The following is a 20,228-nucleotide window of genomic DNA, read 5'->3' as shown; positions in this document are numbered from 1 at the left end:
AGGATGAAGCTCCTCATTAGTGTTTCCCGGCATGGCTGTCCTGGGAGACCAGAAGCACGGGAGCCTCCTTTCCTGGGGCTTCACAGGCTCCCAGCACGGCATGTATGGCAGGCAATGGATTTATACACATTTACGAGCCTTGTGTGCCCAGGGAATCTCAAAGCACTTTTGGAATCTGTACTTGGTCTGGTTTATGGTGAGAAAAGTGAGGCTCACATAAAAGTACCAAAGCAACCAATTCATGGCGACTTTCCTGGATAAGCAGCCACTGGAGGCAACCACACCGCCTCACGGGCACTGTGAAGCCCATGGGCTTAGGGAAGGATTAGGCAATTTTCCTTTTTCAAATTATATCTCATATCTTTGAATTTATTCATTTTTAAAACAATTATATATGCACGAGACTGAAAGCAAATCTCATGTTTCGTGACAGCCCCCCAGAGCACACTCTCTGCATCCTTGCAGGAGGTTTTGGGGGCAATAAACCAAAATCTCTACTTAAAATACATGTGTGTCTCATAAAAAGATGTTTAAACCCCACAGTTTTAAACAGCTTAATAGACATTCCAAACTAGTAACTTTACCCAGAGAGGGACTATAAATGTTTAAGGTCTAGGAATATAAAAATATAAATCCGTTGATAAAGATTTCAGAGTCCATTCCTCGAGAAGGTAAATAATCTGTATCCAAAGGCTGTCCATATAATAATGTCGCTTCAGCCCTTGATCTCTAAGCGATGGCTTCTTCCCGCTCCGAGGTATCCCAAGGCTGGGGAGCGGGGGTCACAGCTGCTGGCTGGTGAAGAAGGACTTCGTCTCTCTGCAGACAGGATTTACACAGAGCGGACAGCTCAGCGTCAACTGCTTGGAGCAGCGCTCGTTGGACTGGAGATGCGCGAGCACCAGGTCGGCCAGGGCCTGGAAAACAGCAAGAGGCAGGGATCCGTTAGGGCAAAGTCCCTGGGCACCTGAGGGGCCCCTTCCACTGACCCACTGTGGGGCAGTGTTTCTCTCCACCTAAACTGTCAAGCCTTTGCAACAAATTTTACAAAAGCTTCCTCCCCTGAGAATCCTCAGCTTAGAGAAAGTTCAAACAGGGATTTTAGAAAATGAAATCCTTCTCAGATTTAAGGAAGACAGAGTTATAGGTAGGTAGAGGTAAGAAAATTGGGGCTATCTAAAGAGAAAAAAAAAAGTGAGCATAAGGAATTCGATTTTGTTTTTGTAATTAATTGGAACTCCAAATGTTCTAATATGTGAGAAAACCAATATTCTGTAAGAGTTTCTCAGAGGATTACTCTCCGGTATGTTCTACTAAAATGGTTGTAACACTACAGATACCTTAGAGAACAATGGATTTCCATTAAGAGACTCCGCTCTTCTGATGTTTTCAACTCCACACTGAATCAAATAAGAAAAGGAGAAAAATCACAGGCACATTTTATTTCTTTATTTTTTTTTTTAAAGAAGACTGTTAGGATAATAAATATAAACACACAGATTAACACACAACTCAAAGTCTAACTTCAAAAGCATTCACAGACTGATCAGAAACAAAAATAGTCACAGGAGTCCCCAGTACATCTGTGGATTTTCATCTCAGTTCTCTGCGTCCTCCCCTATCCCATTATCTTTCCACCTGGGATTTATTTTCAAATCACTTTCTTTTTTTTTTTTTACCTTGCCCCAAATAGAAACGCTTTACATTTTAAGCTATTCCTTACCCCCCGGACCCTGGTAACCTATATATTCTAGATTCCGACTCTACCCAAATCACTTTTGATGTTATACTTGATGGAATTTTCAAGTAATTTAAATCTGCTTATCATTCTTTTTTTTCTTTTTTTAAATTGTGGTAAAAAATATATATAACATAAAGCCAGCCATTTTAACCACTTTTAGGTATACAATTAGTGGAATTAGTGGCATTAATTACCTTCACAATGTTGTGCAACCCATTGCCACTATTTCCAAAATCCTTTTACACCCACCATTTTTTTTTTTTTTTTAACATGGGCAGGCACTGGGAATTGAACCTGGGCCTCCAGCATGGCAGGCGAGAACTTTGCCACTGAGCCACTGTGGCCCGCCCTCACCCACCATTTTTTTTTTAATCTACTTTCTAATACACAACTTTTAGAGGTTCTACCCAAGCAAAAAGTTGCTTTTTTTTACATAAATTTTCATACATCTTTTGTTTCAAGTACCAAAATGAAGCAAATTAATCTATGGACTATATAATGCATACTGAACCTAGATTGGATCTAATATAGAGCTAGGTTTTTTAATATATTTTTTAATCTTTGTCTTTAAAGACAAAATAAAACAAAACTGAGGACAGTTTTACTATACCACCCTTGCTCCCTTCTCCAAAAATATCCAGGTAATTATCCCCAAAATAACTGAGAAGTATCTAATTATGATTTACTGAAGCAGGTAGGTGCTCCTTGTTCCTTTCCTGCTGACAGTTTTCAGCTGCTTTATTTTTAAATCAGCATTAACATCAAGAGACTAGCAAGGGGAAAAGAAGCTGAGATTCAGCAAACATGTTCTTCTCAACTTAAAAAGAGGATATATTCTAAAACTGCATGTGAAAGTCAGTAAGATCAGGATAAGCAGCCAACGGCTAGCTCAGACATGGGGGAGAGTGAACAGACACCCTTGTGAAGGGCAGTCCAGAAAAGCATGCACACCCTTCATCCAGAGGTTCCATTTCTAGGAACTTATCCTAAGAAAATTATTAGAAGAGTGCAAATAAGTATATCTAACAGGTTAGTTTATGATAGTGAACATAAAAACATCTTAAACATATACTAATCAGGAAATTGTTTTAAAAAATCATATAGATCTAATTATATTTATTGATTTGGGTCATGATATACTTTAAAGAAAGAAAAAAACAACAGGCTAAAAAATAGCATCAATAAAATACCAGTTTTATGAAATGTGTGGGAAAAATATTATTATTATTTAAAAGACATACACAAACATTTAGAAGAAAATGAGTATTTATTTTTATCAAAATATGAAAAGATGTTATTAATCTGAGGGAAAAGATTATGCATGAGCTCTGTTCTCTACATTACACCTGTCTGAACTCTATTATTTTTATTATCAAAAAATAATGAAATAAATTGTAACTAGATAGGTTTTTTACCCTCTATTTTGACAAATTTTACTGACCATTAATAATAAATTTGATTATTAAGACATAACCTCAGCTTAGTAATATGAATGACTGTGAACTGTCATTGAAGGAGACAAAAACTTGTTTCTGAACTGGCATGAACTACATTTTCACTTGTCTTTTTAGCAAGCTCACAATTAGCCAAGGTCATAGGAGGGACACAGAATCGCATCATTAAATGAAACCCATAGACAGCCCTGAAACCTCATTTTAGCCAATTACAACTTTCCCACAAATCCTTTATCAGAACTACTGACAGGTAACTTAGGTACTCCCTACCTTCATCGACATATGACTGATGATCAGCTGTACGTACAAAGATCTGGGTGCTGGGCACTGGCTGAGGTTCTCCCCTCTGCCCCACCTCCCTGCTGCCCTGCGCCTGCCCCCCATGTCCCAGAGAGGACCAAGTGTTCTCCCAGGCCAGGCCTCCATCTGTCACCCTGGGACAACGTGCCAGGAGTTCCGGCAGAGGCTGAGGTGGGGAAAGGGCCTATTGGGCCTCAGCGCTGCCACAACTGCCACAGGCACAGGACTACAAATCGGACTCAGAGTTCAGGCCAGCCCTCAGAAGCCATGAAGTGAGCAATCGTTTTTCTCCACCCTGAATGACAGTTCACATTCATCGTACATTACAAGACACAAAGGATGGTTTTGCTGTTTCAATAATCAGGTTGATGACAACACAGTAGCAAACAGCTAATTACGTAAGTGCATAAAAGAGGTCAAGGAAATTACAACCTAGGGTGCTTCAGTATTTGTTCCAGGCTCTCTTCCTAAATGACAATGACTACTATATGCCACGAAACCCAAAGAGTAAGAGTGTAGCAGCCCCAAATAAATGACACCATCAGGGGAAGAAAAGGAATTATGGGACCATAAAATGTTATGCCCAGAATTCTCAGAATTAGTGAGAAATACAATTTTTTTTTCTTAAAGAAATGTAATTTTCATTACTTTTAAGTAGTACAGAAATTCACACTAAACAAACTTGTGGTGCCTCTGTGATCCTGGGGCTACCCGGTTCAATGAAGCCATAAAAGCATGTTCCTTCTGCTGCCACCGAATTAACCTCATGTGCTCAGATTATTACTCAGATCAGCGTTATTTGGAACAATGAAGATTACTGGACACTTTACATGCAAACAGTATACTGTACAATATCTTTGAAGAATACCATTAAATAACCTCAGAGGTTTCCTGTGAAAACAAGTCACAGTGAGACCAGAAACCAGAGCAGCAATTACCTCATTTGCTAAAACTTGAGAGTATTCGATATCCAGTTCGTACAGCGTCTCAATGTGATCGCTGGTAAATGCTATGGGAACCAAAAGGAGGTTCCTCCTTCCTCTCTCACAAAGCCCTTTGATTGTCTCATCTGTCTGAGGCCCCAACCAGGGCATCGGGCCAACCTAGGAGAAAGGAGGATGAATGCAATCACGAGGCCACTCCCCCTGCTGGGTCTGACCTCCCCCCCCCGCCCCCATCTCCCCAAAGGGCTAGGGTCACCCTCTGTAAAGGGTTTTGGTATTTCCAGATCTAAGGTTGAGTCCTTCTACACAATAGCAGATATAAATAAATAACAGTTTCTATCATTACAACTAAAAACAATATATTAAATTAATGGAAGCCAAGTAGACACTCGATTTCTCCTTCCATCTTATTTGCTTTGCAGAGTTCTTTCTGCCCATGTGAGAAATCAGGTTACAGAATGATCTGTCTATGTGAAAGGGCCAAATCTAATCATTTTATAATTAAGTCCTAAAACAGGCTTTGTCAAAAAAGCTGACTGCCCACAGTCGTGCGGAGGCTGCCTACCTTGGACTGCCAAACCAGCCGGTAAGGGTTCGAGAAACCCAGCCGATCCATGACTCTCTGAACTGTGGCTCCCACCTCCTGAGGATAGGGGTCCCCTCGGTTGACCACCTGCAGCGGGGACACAACAGGCCTCAGTCTTCCACCCTGGGAAGGGCTCCAAGACCCTCGGCCCATGTGGTGAGGCGGTGTGCGCCCTGGGCCTGAGCTCAACCGCTCAAAGTCCTTGGATGCTTTTCTCCGTCGGCAAAAGGAGGACACTGCACACAAGCATCTCTAAGGTTCCTAAGGAGAGAAAAAATTCTATGCTCCAAAGTAGGCAAGGGAGACTGACAATTTGTAACTATAGATGATGGTTCTCTTTCTTCTCCCTTCTCTGAAATAGGGAAATGACACAAGAAAAGTCAAGCAGGAAGAGTCAATATAATCATACAAGTGATTGATTTTAAAACAGGACTTAAAATAGTGGTGTATGGACGATGTATAGAACCTCTGGGTTTATGAGGACCAGGTAAACAAGAGGGGCAAGTGCCAACAGAGTAAGGGAGGGGGAAAGTAGAAGCATGTGGATTCAGACTACAGGCTCTCCAAGAAAATGACCTGTACTTTCCAATTCTTTTTCTCTTTCCACTTTTCCTACCACAATGGCCTGTGGACAAATGACCTGGGCACAGCAAATGTCTGGCAAAGGCTGTGACAGTCACAACCGCTTGTTCATACCTTTGAAAATGTTCAATACAAATTTTATTTAACTGCTTTAAAATTCAGACATGTACTGACTCCTTATCTCCCTTACCCTGCTTTCTTTCTTTCCACACTATCTATTGCCTTCTAATATACCAGACCAAATTCTTAATTATTATGTCATCATCTGTCTCCCCACCCGAGTCTCTGGGGCAAAGACTTTTGTCTGTTTTGTTCTTTCCCTTATCCTAAGCCCTTAGAACTGTGCCTGGTACCATAGAGTAGGTGCTCAACAAATATTGTTGAACTACAATACAGGGAAACTATTTTGTGATATTCCTGAAAGTTATTTAAAAGGCCATCAGAAGCCTCACTGTAGAAGAAATGTGGGAACTAGAACGGCCCAGTCAGGACTACTGCAGGCAAGATCGCTCAAGAGAAGCTCAATAAGCCAGCAAGAGCCTAAGGGACAAGGTATCTGCATGATCTAAAGGATCTCCCTCAAGATATTCTTAGTTCCAAAGGGGAAAACAGAAACCTTACTATGGACAAGCCTGGTGGACACCACCTTCACCAAGTAGTCTGGGATCACATCATGCATTATAAGTCAGGTAGATTCCAGGTGGCCCCGATACGAGGCACGGAGCAGGGTGCGGTGTCTCTGTGTACCCCTTCCCGTCACGCCAACCCTCAACCCATCAGGAGGAAGCATCACACAAACCCAAGTGGAGTGACGTTCTACCAAGTAACACTTCAGAACTGTCAGGGTCTTGAAAGACAAATGAAGTATGAGGAACTACCACAGATTGGAGGAGGTTAAGAAGCTGGGACACCTTAAATGGATCCTGGAACAGAAAAAGAACATTAGCAGAAAAAAACAGTGAAATCTGAATGAAGGTTGGCATTGAGTTGATGGCATTATACCTGTGTTCATTTCTTAGTTTTGGTAATTATACATTGGTTATGTAAAAGGTTCACATTTGGAGATGTTGGATGAAGGGTATATGAGAATACTTTACTATTTCTGCAATTTTTCTGTAAGCCTAAAATTATTTCATAATAAAAAGTTAAAAAAAACTCTTTGATTCCCGAACCATGCACCCCACCCCAACCCCCCAAAAAAGCCATTAAAAGCAAATTACTGGAAAGAAGAGCATGCCAGTTCAGTTTTCCTGCTCGACAAGTGCCCTGTCTTCCCTACCCCTTCCTCATCCTCATGACCTGATGGCATCTCTCTCAACCCCACACAGGGCCCTTGGGCAACAAAAACAGTTGGCAGAGATGCTGGGTACCTGAGGGAAGAAAACGGAAGTGCAGTGGAGGGTGAGATAGGGCAAGCAGCTTAAAAGTGAATAAAAATGTGTTTCCCCCTTCCTAGTTAAAGAGTTTTCTTTCTGGAGCTTCAGACAGTCTTATCACACAACACATGGCAGTTATCAAAAGATTTTAAGGTGAGGGTAGGGGCACAGGCTTGTGAAAAGGATTTACATATCAGAGAAGAGGATATGTACCTGTTAAAATAAATTTCTCCCTTCTGGAAGCCTGCACATTTGATCTCCAGGGCCACCTACTGCCCAAACAGCAACCACTTGGCTGCCAGGGCTAGACACCAGCAGCCACCAGATGGCAGTAGAGACCACTCAGAAGAGTCACCCCAGACTCTCAGGTTGATTTCATGAACCTGCAACTAAAACCTTAAAAGCACCTAAGAAAATATAATTCTCACCACCACCCCCAACCCCACCCCCAACTCAGGTTCTGAAGCTGTGCTTTTAAGCACAATGTGAATTCTGAGTTGATGATAGTGGCCACATATTCCAAGCACTTCAATAGATCAGACAGCACGCTGGCTTGATCATTCTTATTCCCCAAAATTCAACAGCTATGGGCACAGACTGCAATATTTAAATGCACAACCCAATGTAATATCATAAATAAGGAGCAGCCAGATCAAAACTTGACACACTCTACATTTATACGGCCAAAATGTGGTTCCTTGTCTTAGCAAATTAAAACCTATCATCACTTCCTGGAATTCAGAGAGCCCCTTTCAGGTCTTTTGAGGACAAATACATGGGATTGAGAGTGCTTAGTCTGAATTGAGGCCCTGTAGTTCAACACACTGAAACATCAGGCTGAGATCTTTCACCAGGGTAGTCAAACCCTTTTAACCAAGTGAAAGAATTTCATGCATATGAATATCCCTTTATGTTATCATTTTTAATGGATTTACTAAGTTAACATCTATGAACAACATTATAATATGAATTGATTGTTATTAGGTTTCAAGAGATTAATCTAGTTAAATTAGCACCAAGTTAAGGCTGAGATTTTATAATTCATCTGTGCCTTGTGCTGGGATGTTACGCAAGTTGGGTCCATTTCACACATTTAGAAAATGAAACAACTCACTCCCCTACCACTAAGTCATCCAACAAAATGTTCTTACTTACAGACATTGGCAGTGAGTGAGCAGAAAAAAGAATGACGACCTCGCTTCTCTTCTCAAGCGGAAAATGGTCCAGTTCTTTCAGAATGTGGTCTGCAAAGCACTGCAGGGAAACCAAGAAAGGAGGATAAGGAGGAAGTGGCAAGAAAGAAATAGAAGGAAGAGAAAATATATTTTAAATGGGAGCTATACCAAAAACTTCAGAGCAATCCTCACAAAAAGGAACTCTCTTTTTTTAAAAAAAAAGTGCAGACAGTACAGTCTCTCTTGCTTCGGATCATCAGCAAAATGGATCATAACGGTTTCAGGGGCCGAGGGAATCTGATGGGAAACTTCTAAAGCTCGCTAATGGCTCATTGAAAATGAACGCTCTGGACCTGCTTCCCCTGGGAGGAAGAGGGCACACTTCCAGATGGAAAGGAAGCACAGACAGGCAGGAGAGGCTGTTTTAAGACCTCTCATTTGCTCGGTTAGCAGGAAAACCGCTTACAGGGTCTTTCTAAATCTTCTTTAGTTCGGCTTTGAGGCATATCACATTAAAATACATCAGACAGAAATAGGAAAGAAATAAGAAGATACTATTCTATTTTTATGACACTTTCCTTCTAAGACCAGTATCCTCACTTGAATCACTCTTTCTAATGACCTTCACCATGACAGAGGAGAGGTTGGTACCACTCCCACTAATTTCACATAGCAGGGAAAGATGCAGCAGATTTGGGGCCCATCTGTGGGACTTCGGCTGCAACGCAGGTCCCACTGCCTCCTCCCCCAAATCTCTGTCCACCAGACCAGTTCACTGCCTTCCTCCAGTTGGCACTTTTCGGTTCACATCGATAGGTGCTGAAATATCAGGTCTGGAGAGGTTTTCTTTTATCTTACACTTAATCATTCTTTGTCATTTAAATCGTTAAGAGAAATGCTACAAAGGACATTCATGGGTCAACAGACATAACTGGTAAAGGAATACAGATTAGGTAAAAGTAAGTATCAATGGTCAATTTTCTGAAGTTGAATACTGCATTGTGATTGTGTAAGAGAATATCCCTGGTCTTAGGAAATATATACTTGAATATATGTATAATAAGCAATGATATCTATAACTTACTCTCAAAAGGTTCAGAAAAATAATTATGTCTATACAGACACATACATATATACATACAGAGAAAGTAGGCAAACAAGAAATAGAATAAATGGTAATAACGGGTAAATTTAGGTAAAGAGTAGACGAGAGTACCTTAGACTATTCTTGGTCTGGCACCTTTTCTGCATGTTTGAAATTATTTTTAAAGAAAACATCTTTTTAAAAATTATAAAAGAAAATTTACCAGAACCATGCAAATTTGCACGTGGCAGTATTTTGATATGTCAGTAATCAATATTATAGGAAGAGCAAACTATTTCCTAATAAATATTGGGATATTATTCATTTTTCCAGACCCTCAGAATTGGGTAAATAAATGCTCAAAGGCATAAAATGCTGCCTAGAGAGGTAGTTCCCTTTTCAAAATGTATAATTTACCTACAGAGTAAATGTGATAGTACCAGATACAAATAAAAACATTGTTTTTTTTTCTGGTGGTCTTTGCAGTGCTTACAAACTAAGGTTACTCAGAAAGTATTATTTGGGACAACAGCCTAGAAGGAGGTCCTCTGCAAAGTTTCTATAAGAACCTGAAATTTAAATTTACTCCGATGACTCCAACAGCTAGATAAATAGCAGTATTAGAGATAACAGTAATATAAGCAAATGCAATTTTGAGTAACTACTACCTATAACAAATAGAGACATGGATTAAAAAACATTAAAGGGTTTTAGACCTTTTTAAATTTCTGCTAGATACAAATCTTTGCTCATGTAATCTACATAACAGTAAGAGTAAAATCTACAAACTTCTGTTTCCAAAAAATTTTGCATTATTCTTTTCTCATCTCAAAAACTGCAAATCAAAACAAAATTCATTTTAGCCTGCAAACAGCCTCTAAGCCACCTTCAAAACTGAGGAGCAGTGTGCACGCAGAAGTGCTACTTACACCCCCAAACACCATCTGCGGCATTTTCGATGTGCACTCCCCCTGCACAGTGAAAAGAGGCACCCAGCCTCCATTGAAGGCACTCGAGCCTTCAATCATACCATCACGGAGGGCAGATAAATGCCTCTAAGACTGTCTTTCATTTTATTTCATTTTAACTGAGAGACTTCCGCAGTTAAGAGACCTTTCCATCCTTCCACTTCCTCCCTTTTCAAAGGACTGAATTTTAATGAAAATCTAATTGCTCAATCGGGGCTGGCAGATGCTGTGCAGATTCCTCCGTTCACCTCCACTACCACATGTCAGTGCTGACCTGAGACACCCCTAGTTTCCATCCTGGGCTTCTCAAGAGCAAAACAGCAGGGGGACAGGACGCTTCAGGCAGTATTGGGCTAACACAGAAAAAGGCGGGAACACACAGTCCCAAACTACACCCATTCCCAGGCAAGAGCTCCTTCTTTTCACTTTTTACAACGCAAACATTGGATTACAATGCAAGCATTAACCCCTGACGTCCTCTTCCTGCTTAAGGAGCAAAGTCTGCTCTGAGAAGAGCTGGTCTGATTTTAATGACATCTAGCACCACCTAGTGGTTACAGATTTTAAGTGACATTAGGCTTTTAACAAGTTTTTAACCTGGTGTTTTGCCAGAAGCCTGGGAATACTTCAAGGAACAAAAACTGGACTGGATAAAATCTAAATCACTTAATATTTCTCCTGCCTAAAATATCTCAAAGGCAGAAACTTCTACCAATAGAACAAAACAATCTATTTGTATGATTTGGGGCAATTACCAACTACACCCTCGTATCTGATAGGCAGAAAATTATACAATAAAACCAATCCAAAGGCATTGGCTCTAGAATTTTTAAAATAATTCCTCTAAGATCAAGTAACTATTAATATAAGTATTATAAATGTTAAGTAGATAGAAGAAACTGGGGATATATAAATGCCACAAAACTTTCAACAGATGATACTTTCCATTGGAATATTAAATTTATTCTCATATCTCAGACACCATACAGAAATTACCTTTCAATTTTTTTAATGTTTTGAAATTTTAAAGGATTTAGGAAGCAGGATTTAATTTCTTTGTTGGTCACACACTACAAATGGAAATAAGGATATTATTCCCTCTAGCTGAAACCCCACGCATGGCCTTTCACATGCTTCTGATCTCTGGGAACACCGAGTTCACATATTACTCTGCTATGGTGTGTGAAGAAAGAAAACCATTTTAATCTTTAATGTTTTCTCTTTTCATAATTCAAGAATCTAATACTTTACTTTCTAATCCACAGCACACAGTTGAAGTGAGAGCAGGTCAAGGTTCAGAAGGACACACACAAACCAAACAGGAACCAGGCTCAGTCCCACCAGCAGCAAGGGCAACAGTGGCTGTGGTGTCACCGGCTCACCTGGATGAGGAGGGGATGTGTGGGCCACCTGTCGATAGTGCTCCACCTCATTGAAGGCTTCTTTCCCGTCTCATTATAGTATCTGTAAATGGCATTTAAGCTGCTGCCTGAAATATAAGAGACCTACTTAGAGAATGCATTCTGACTATGATGAAAATTAAAAAAGGACTAGTAAAAGAGTAATTAGAAGTTCAAAGTAGGTAGCTGCGTCTATACTGAATCAGTCTAATTACAATCATTTCAATACTTTGTCATTGGTTTTGTGAGTTTTTCATCTAAACCATCTCCTATTTATGGGGGGCTGGGGTTGGTAGTTAGTGGTGGTGTGGGTTGTGGGTTGGTTTTAAGTTTTGGTGGGTCTTTTTTAGGGTTGATAGTGTTTTTGGTGTATTTGGGTGGGATGTTGGTAGTGTTTGGGTATACTACTGCAATAGCCACTGAGGAGTACCCTGAGGTACTAGTATAGATCTAACTACTCTGCAAATGAAGAGCACTAAAAAGCAATTGATTTTGGCAGGCTTTCCAGGATTACTGAGGTCATTTCTGGTGAGAAACACAATGGCCATGGATGTATGAAATATAAGCAGTTGTTATTTGCAAGGACCAAGCATTTTAAATTTTTCTTTCACTATGAAGGTAAATCAATCCTGTTGAGAAAATGAAGGGCATGGATGGGGAAGAAAGGAAAAAAGAAATCGGCCATAATGTCAGCATGCTAATACACTGTTCTGTTCTGGCATAGTTATTCCCGGATATTTTTTTTACAAAGTTGTAATTCTGTATCCTAAGTATATTTGAGGGTTTTTTACTTAACAGTATGAGATAAATATTTTCCACATTACTATAAAATCCTTACGACCAACCTTTTTAATGCATCATGACAAGAAGAGCAGCTTTTTGAGTTTTCTATTTGTATCTGCTTCTACAAAATGATTGTCATTCCTTAGAATAAGTTAAATGGACACCCAATCCTTACAGGCAAACTCATAAAATATGTGTTGCTGAGCAAGAGATGGAGATGATGAAAATTCAAAACTTAAAGAATGCAGATGAAGCCAACCCAATGCCGCTTTTTCTTGGCCTGTGGGAGCTGGCAGTTGGACCAGGCCTTAACCCGTTAAAACTAATCCTAACACAAGGCCTTTTCCTTAAACCCAAGGTAGGGCAAGACCCCAAACACTTCCACACTTCCTAAAACAACCGACTGATTTCTCTAACTATAAAAATGTTAGTAAATTAGGCTTCTAATTTAGAGTCATATTTTATATTAACCATACTCTTGGGCTAAGACTCAACTTTCAACAACAGAAAAACAGTTAAATTTTGGAGAGTGGAGAACAGTGAATCAGAAGAATCCAAACTGATTCCATTCCAGTTTCAAAAACAATCTCTCCAGATATCAGAAATTAGTCGCTATCACCTGCACCTTGCAACCCAAACTTCACAGGTGAAAATCATTTTCAGTATGTACAAAAGACTCCTGGAACCTGCACTGGTTCTTTTGGGTCACTTGAAAACATTCACTGAACGATTAGCATTTAAGAAGGGGCAAATATAACCAGGAAAACTGCTTGTGACTGATACGTTAGGAATCAACATATTATGGTTCGAATGTCTAAAACGAATGTCTAAAAGATACTATACTAAAAAACAAATGTCTAAAAGATACTATACTAAAGGGCACTCTAGCTTCCCAAAGGTTTTCACATCTCTGAAATTAAGTTGTACCTGGCCCTATACAAGAGATGTATAAATCTGAACCACACTGTTAGAGCCAGATGTGAAACGAAACCAGTAGTTAATCTTTCTGTCATATAATCACCCTTTTATCTAATTTTAAGAGAAGACTTTAATATTTTTTTAAAGCAAGGCATAGTTTAAAATTTTATAAGATCTAATTCATTCTCCAATAAAATATTTCCAGGTATTTCAAAGTTGTAAAAGTATACATCCAAAGAGATGACAATTCAAACTCTTGACGGTGTCTGGGAACTTAGGCACTTTAAGGCATACAATAGGAATTGAATATTTCTTCCATCAGCCTTTTTCCCCTTAAAAATATAGAAATAATATACACTCATATCTAAAAGCAATTTGGAAGTAAAAATATGCTAATCCCAATTCCAGAATTAGGATGCAAACGATGCATCTGTAGGTGACAGTAGAAGCTTTACCTACAATTAACGATACAAAGACTGCCAAACATTTTTTATTCTCCAGGTGTAGTTAAATGCATAGGAAACAGCAAGCAGTAACATTTTCCAAAATCAAGAACACTGAGAGAAGTTTGCAAAGGGAACCCCAATCTGAGCTTTAGTTTAACCAGCAACTAACATATCTGAAGCATAACAGCAACAACAAAAAAATCTGTATTATCAATGGCATATGTTATGTGGGCGCCTCCATACTTGTTTTCAAAACGGACTCAGCTGTCACCTTTGCTATGTAAATAAGAATATTCGAGCAGCAGTAAAAATAAGGTTTATTACAAAAATCTAGAAAATGGCTTCAGGGTCATTACTGATCCATTATACAACGCATTAAACCTCGAACACTCGCAGCTACTGTCTTCTATCCACCACCTGTAATTCTCAGAAGACTGGCCAATAACTCAAGGGACAGGTGAACCATGAGATTTCAAATAGACGGACCTGAACGCTTGTATTTATAGAAGACAGAATGGATTTGCCATTCAAATCTCAAATGATTTACCCTTTCCTTCAGACCTCGGGCTTCCTGATTATTTTGCAGGGTTGCACCCACCCTCCCATGTTCGGGGCGACACCCTTACCTGTGGTGGAGCAGCTGTACTGTGGATACTGGGTGAAAGCAATCGCCCTTTCAAGTCCATCCCTCTCCATCTCTTCAATTGCTTCTTCCGTTAAAGGATGGACATACCGAAATCCAATATAGTATTTGTGAGGGGCTATTAGGAAGCATGTGTGGAAAGGAGAAAGTATTAATCTATATATAGATTTCTTGGAGTCACTGAACAGAACGCAATGCCCAGAACAAAGAACAGTTAACCTAATTTCCTACGATGCTGAGAATGTAGACAATTTTAGAATATTCCTCGGACTTTATCCAATTTTCAGCTGGTAGAAGGACCTTTAATTTTCTGGGATTAACCCCCCTTTATTCAGAACAATGGTTTTCAAATGCAAGCCCCTGTTCCTCCTCCTCTACACTTAGATGGAATAAGAGAGAGAATATGGAGAAGGGAAAACCAACACTTAATCTTTAAGCACAAATTCCTCTTAAGTACCAGGCACCATGCTAGACACTTTGCTTTTTTTTCTCTGTCTCATCTAAACCCCATTTTTCAGCTAAGGAAATGGAGGCTCTGAGAGGGTCATTAACCTTCCCAAAGTCACACTTAGCAGGTAGCTGAGCTGGAATTATAACCTGATCTCCTCCCGAGCCCACAACTGCTCTGCACCCCCAGTCTGCGCATAAGGTTCTCCTCCTGTCACCTTAGACCCCACGTCACCTGGTTTATAGAAATAAATAACAAAAGCACCATTTCACATATGCAATATTAAATTTCATTGGTAACAAATACAGAAAATGATTCTCTCCACTAATGTATGGGAAACAACAACAATGCTTAAATTGGAGGCCCCAAGTGGGATTTAAAGCCATTGTTTTGGCACCTAAGTGGCCAAACCAGCTGTATATCTTTGTGTTGCTCTCCCAACTTTCTCTTCTTTATCCTCTTGCATCTTTTTTTCCTGAATTTCAAAAGGATCCCTAACCTCACAGTAGTTTCCCAGGCTTTATTAAAACAAAGAACTGCAAGTTTCCTAGAGTTATATGGTATATCTCCTTGACTTTTCATAGAATTACACATAAATCATACTCAAGGATGATACTGAGACAATAGCACATAAACTTTTAGCACTAATAAAACCAAGATGGTGTTACTGTCCAAAGTAGTAGCAGGTGCTGCAACTAACAATGCAACACTACACTGCCACTAGAAATATTTAGGTCAAAGTGAAGGAAAAGATTAACAAATGTATAATATATATACATGGATAACATTCCTCAATAACTTGACCCAGAGATCTGTAAAACAATGGAGCGTGTCACTAAGGACAGAAGGAGAGAATGGTTAGGAGAGAGAAGCAAGTATGTGCATGAGATGGGTGGGTAGATTCAGTATCCTTTGGCTGGGGGCTGAAAAGAGGAAGGAAAGGGTATAAACTGCGTATTTTGCAGTAGTTTGTACCTTTTAGGCCACAACTTTTATGCCCTCTTTAATAAAATATAGTGAATTACAGTTAAACCAGAAGGCATCACCCATAAGCAAGTTCCAGATGACTGTTCAAATATTTTGTGGTCCATGCTAAAACTGCCAGCTATATCAGTAAGTCCATTTTTAAGTAATTCTTGGTGATCTGAGCTGAGGTTTAAGTGTAATTTGCTTTCTATTCTATTTTGAGACAATAAAATGATCAGATTGACATAGCAAAATCCCCCAATGCTGCAGGTCAACCAGCTTCTCACATTTTCTTTTCACTGGCATTTAAAAGTTGCCATCTAAATGCCTGGCGGCCAGGAGTTCCTCAAATATCAGGGACCCGGACAGGAGGAGAGGCTGCCCTGACAGATAAAGGGAGGGTGGATAACAACATTTTGAAATGAGAGAGTAAAATACTCTGCAAAGAACAGATAATTTAAACTATCTGTTTTTAGAAAAAGTAATGACATGTTCTCTCTCTCTCACTGGGCCATCCCAAGGCCATAACCAGCAGTGTTCACTAAGGATCCCTGCTGGTCTAGGTGGGTGTAAGTGACAGGCTGTCCCAGAGCTGAGTGCAGTGGGGAATGAGCAGCACCAGGGCAAGGAGTGGGGGGCCTCCAGAGGCTCCCTGCACCCCAAACATATCACTAATTGGCCTAGCCTGGTCCACCACTGCGTGGCTGCCCCATGGATGCTATTTGGCAAGAACTACGAAAAGGGAAAAGAGGAACAAGCCGAGAAACTGGATTTTTAAAGAGTAAAGCATCACTAATTTACAGCTCATTCATGTAGCACGAGCAACAGTCGAAATGTGGGGTTCCTGATTCCATGAGGTCTGAAATATGAAGCACAACATTGTTTCATTGGCATTGGATTATGCACTCTGTGCTAAGGAATACAAACAAAAGCTTACACTGGCTGGATTTTTGCCACATGAGGAGCACCATGCTAATCCCTTTCAGGGCTATTTAGTTTTTACAATGATCCTAGGACTTGTTCCCTATATTCACCCCTAATTTCAGTGAGGTTAGTAATCTGCCTACCATCAGACATGGAGGCGAAGCGGGGTCTACCCAAACAAGAACGCAGGCTCTTACCCATGAGGCATCCTGTGAACAACTGAATGATTTACTGAGTAGCCCACACTCAACTTTGCTAAAAGTAGCCACACTCCATGGAACTATTAAACCTTACCATCAGGGAATCCCCTGATACTGTGTCAAACTTTAGGGACACCTAAATCAATAGGCCATGCTCTCAACCATGAGGCTTACTCTTGTGAAGCTTATGTAGGTAGCACAGAAGCTTAAACTATATAGGCATGCCTAAGAGTTACTTCTAGAGGACCTCTGTTATTGCTCAGTTGTGGCATCAGTCTCTCTAAGCCCAACTCTGCAAGTGAAATCATTCCCCTACTTGGGACATGACATCCAGGGGTGAAAGTCTCCCCGGTGACATGGGAGAGGACTCCCAGGGATGAATTCAGACCTGGCACTGTGGGATCAACAATTCCATCCTGACCAAATGGGGGAAAAGAAGTGTAATTAATAAAGTATCAGTGGCAGAGAGAGTTCAAATGGAGTCGAGAGGCTACTCTGGAGGTTGCTCTTATGCAAGCTTCAGGTAGACCCTGCTACCCATCATAACCTGCCAACCCCCAACCTGGACTATTTCAGTCAATCCTAAAGAACACCTAGGGCAATATATAAGATTCCACAAGGGTTCTATGCACTAGAGTAACTTTCCAGAAACCTACAACCTCCAGATGGGTCCCTGGTCCAGATAAGTCCCTGAAACCTAGACCAGCCTCTCCAGAACATGAGGTAGTTCCATCTTCCTACCCCATATTAGTGACAGCCCCTTCCAGTATCAATATTTGGGCCATAGCCCAAACAACCCCAATGAGAGATATGGAAAGATCAAAGGTGATGGTGGAGTTATACATAGAAGACAGGACTTAACAAATGAATATGAATGCTGAATCATTAAATTGATATCTCTTTTATTCTCCAGTATTTTAGAGCAGCTAGAAGTAAAAACCTAAAATTGTGAAATTGTAACCCATGTCAAGGTCTGAAATATGTTCTACAAGTAATTGTGGTGCTGTGCTTCAAAATTTACAGCTTTTTTGTGTATATATGTTATTGTTCACAAAGAAAGAAAGAAAAAAATGTCGATTGTGATGATAAAAAAGTATTTAAGCCCCCTAGCCTCCTATATTCTGGAGCAGCTAGAAGGAAAAATATGAGAGGATCATACGGTAGCCCGTGACAAACTCTGGCATCTATCCTGTAACTACTTGTTGAAGAGTGCTTTGAAAACTATTGCTTTTTTATTTCTTTGCTTCGCATATATGTTATACTATACAAAAAAAAAAGTTAAAAAAAAAAAAGTAGCCACAGTCCAAATAGTTACACTGTAATATTTTTTTTGTATGCTATATGGTGGAGCCATATTTCATTCTTTTTCCATTTGAGTATTCCGTTATTGCAGCACCAGGAGAAGCTAGTTGGCTAGAGTAAGACAGAAATTCTTCTGACTGCAGAAATCATCACATCTCATCTCAACTGACTGGATGAAACTTTCTTCATTGTTGAAGGCAATCTCCCCAGTTGACTGAGGATGTAATCAGCCACAGAAGCAATCAACTTACTGATGATTCAAGTCCATGAGATATCCTCACAGTAATATCAGGACAGTGCTTGCTTGACCAACAACTGGATACCACAACCAGGCCATGCTGGCACATGAACATAACCACAACAGTGGTCCTCCACCATGCAAGAGAGAGCAAAAGTTTATCCTGCCTGCCTCAGAGGGACCCAAGTTGGGCCGGTAGCACACCAAAGCACTGTCAGCACTAACGTCCTATGAACAGCAACGTGAACAAACTCCTTCAAGGGAGCTAAAAGTAGCCCCCAAGAGAACTCACTCCCTACCTGAATGGAAACTACCAGTAAATGCACTGCTCCACGAAGGTAAGGGTTGCCTGACTTTAGCCTCATCACGGCACCTATCACAGGGTCTGTGCTTATAAATATCCACCTCAGTGGGTAGAAGGATGAAGGATGAATGGATGTCTAGATAGATGCGTGAATTAATGGTTGAAAGAATAGGTGGGTGAGCAAGTGAACAGAACAAGAACAGGAGGAAAGATGATGCTTTAGTTTCTTGGCTGCTAACACAAATACCACGCAATGGGTTGGCTTAAACAACAGGAATTAATTGGCTCATGGTTTTGAGAACAGGAGAAGTCCAAAAGCAATGCTTTTGTTCTGGGGCTGGCTACCAGAGATACTTGGTCCTTGGCTTTTCTGTCACATGGTAAAGCACATGGTGCCTCTCTGGGTTCTGTTGACTCCTGTTTTAGTTTGTAAGCTGCCGGAATGTGATATACCAGAAATGGAACGGCTTTTAAAAAGGAGGATTTACCCAGAATGATTTGATCAGTGACCCGAGAAGTATTTGTAAGCCCCCTTCGGGGAATGGTGAGAGTGGGGAGAAATTCAACTTCCCCAAGTTGAATTCTTGATATTCTCACAAGCAGTGAGGACAACCAAAGCTATAGGCTGAGCCCCCAGTCTTGGGGTTTGTTCACATGAAACTTAACCCCACAAAGGATAGGTCAAGTCTACTTAAAATTTAGGCCTAAGAGTCACCCCCAAGAGAGCCTCTTTTGTTGCTCAGATGTGGCCTCTCTCTCCAGCCAATATGATGAGCAGTCTCACCACCCTCCCCCTCTCTGCATGGGACATGACTCCCAGGGGTGTGGACCTTCCTGGCAATGTGGGACAAAGATCCTGGAATGAGCTGAGACTCAGCATCAAAGGACTGAGAAAAACCCTAGAATGAGCTGAGAATTAACATCAAGGGATTGAGAGAAACTTCTCAACCAAAAGGGGGAAGAGTAAAATGAGACAAAGTGTCAATGGCTGAGCAATTCCAAACAGAGTCGAGAGGTTATCCTGGAGGTTATTTTTACGCATTAAGTAGATATCACCTTGTTGTTCAAGATGTAGTGGAGAGGCTGGAGGGAATTGCCTGAAAATGTAGTGCTGTGTTCCAGTAGCCATGTTTCTTGATGATGATTGAACAATGATATAGCTTTCACAATGAGACTCTGTGAATGTGAAAACCTTATGTCTGATGCTCCTTTTAGCTACTGTATCAACAGAAGAGTAGAACATATGGAATAAAAATAAATAATAGGGGGAACAAATGTTAAAATAAATTCAGTTTGAAATAGTGGTAAATGAAAGCGAGGGGTAAGGGGTATGGTATGTATAGTCTTTTTTTTCTCTATTATCATTTTATTTCTTTTTCTGTTGTCTTTTTATTTATTTTTCTAAATCGATGCAAATGTACTAAGAAATGATGAATATGCAACTAT

The 20,228-nt window shown here is 40.3% G+C and overlaps 1 protein-coding gene across 1 annotated transcript in view; it reads right to left on the bottom strand.

Annotated features, from left to right (window-relative positions):
* Positions 1 to 663: 663 nt before the first annotated feature.
* FECH (ferrochelatase) overlaps positions 664 to 20,228 on the bottom strand; it is a 44,834-nt gene continuing 25,269 nt past the window's right edge. Inside the window, exons 5-11 of the mRNA XM_077135379.1 lie at positions 14,384 to 14,518; positions 11,593 to 11,699; positions 8,139 to 8,237; positions 5,005 to 5,112; positions 4,434 to 4,598; positions 1,341 to 1,400; positions 664 to 917 (exon numbers count right to left, since the gene is read on the bottom strand). Coding sequence (XP_076991494.1) covers positions 783 to 917; positions 1,341 to 1,400; positions 4,434 to 4,598; positions 5,005 to 5,112; positions 8,139 to 8,237; positions 11,593 to 11,699; positions 14,384 to 14,518 — 809 coding nt within the window. The 3' untranslated portion in view covers positions 664 to 782. The remainder of the gene's footprint in view (positions 918 to 1,340; positions 1,401 to 4,433; positions 4,599 to 5,004; positions 5,113 to 8,138; positions 8,238 to 11,592; positions 11,700 to 14,383; positions 14,519 to 20,228) is intronic.

The sequence above is a fragment of the Tamandua tetradactyla genome, chromosome 18 (genome assembly GCF_023851605.1).
Source record: "Tamandua tetradactyla isolate mTamTet1 chromosome 18, mTamTet1.pri, whole genome shotgun sequence".
Taxonomy (NCBI): domain Eukaryota; kingdom Metazoa; phylum Chordata; class Mammalia; order Pilosa; family Myrmecophagidae; genus Tamandua; species Tamandua tetradactyla.
This window is presented reverse-complemented; position numbering and strand designations above follow the sequence as displayed.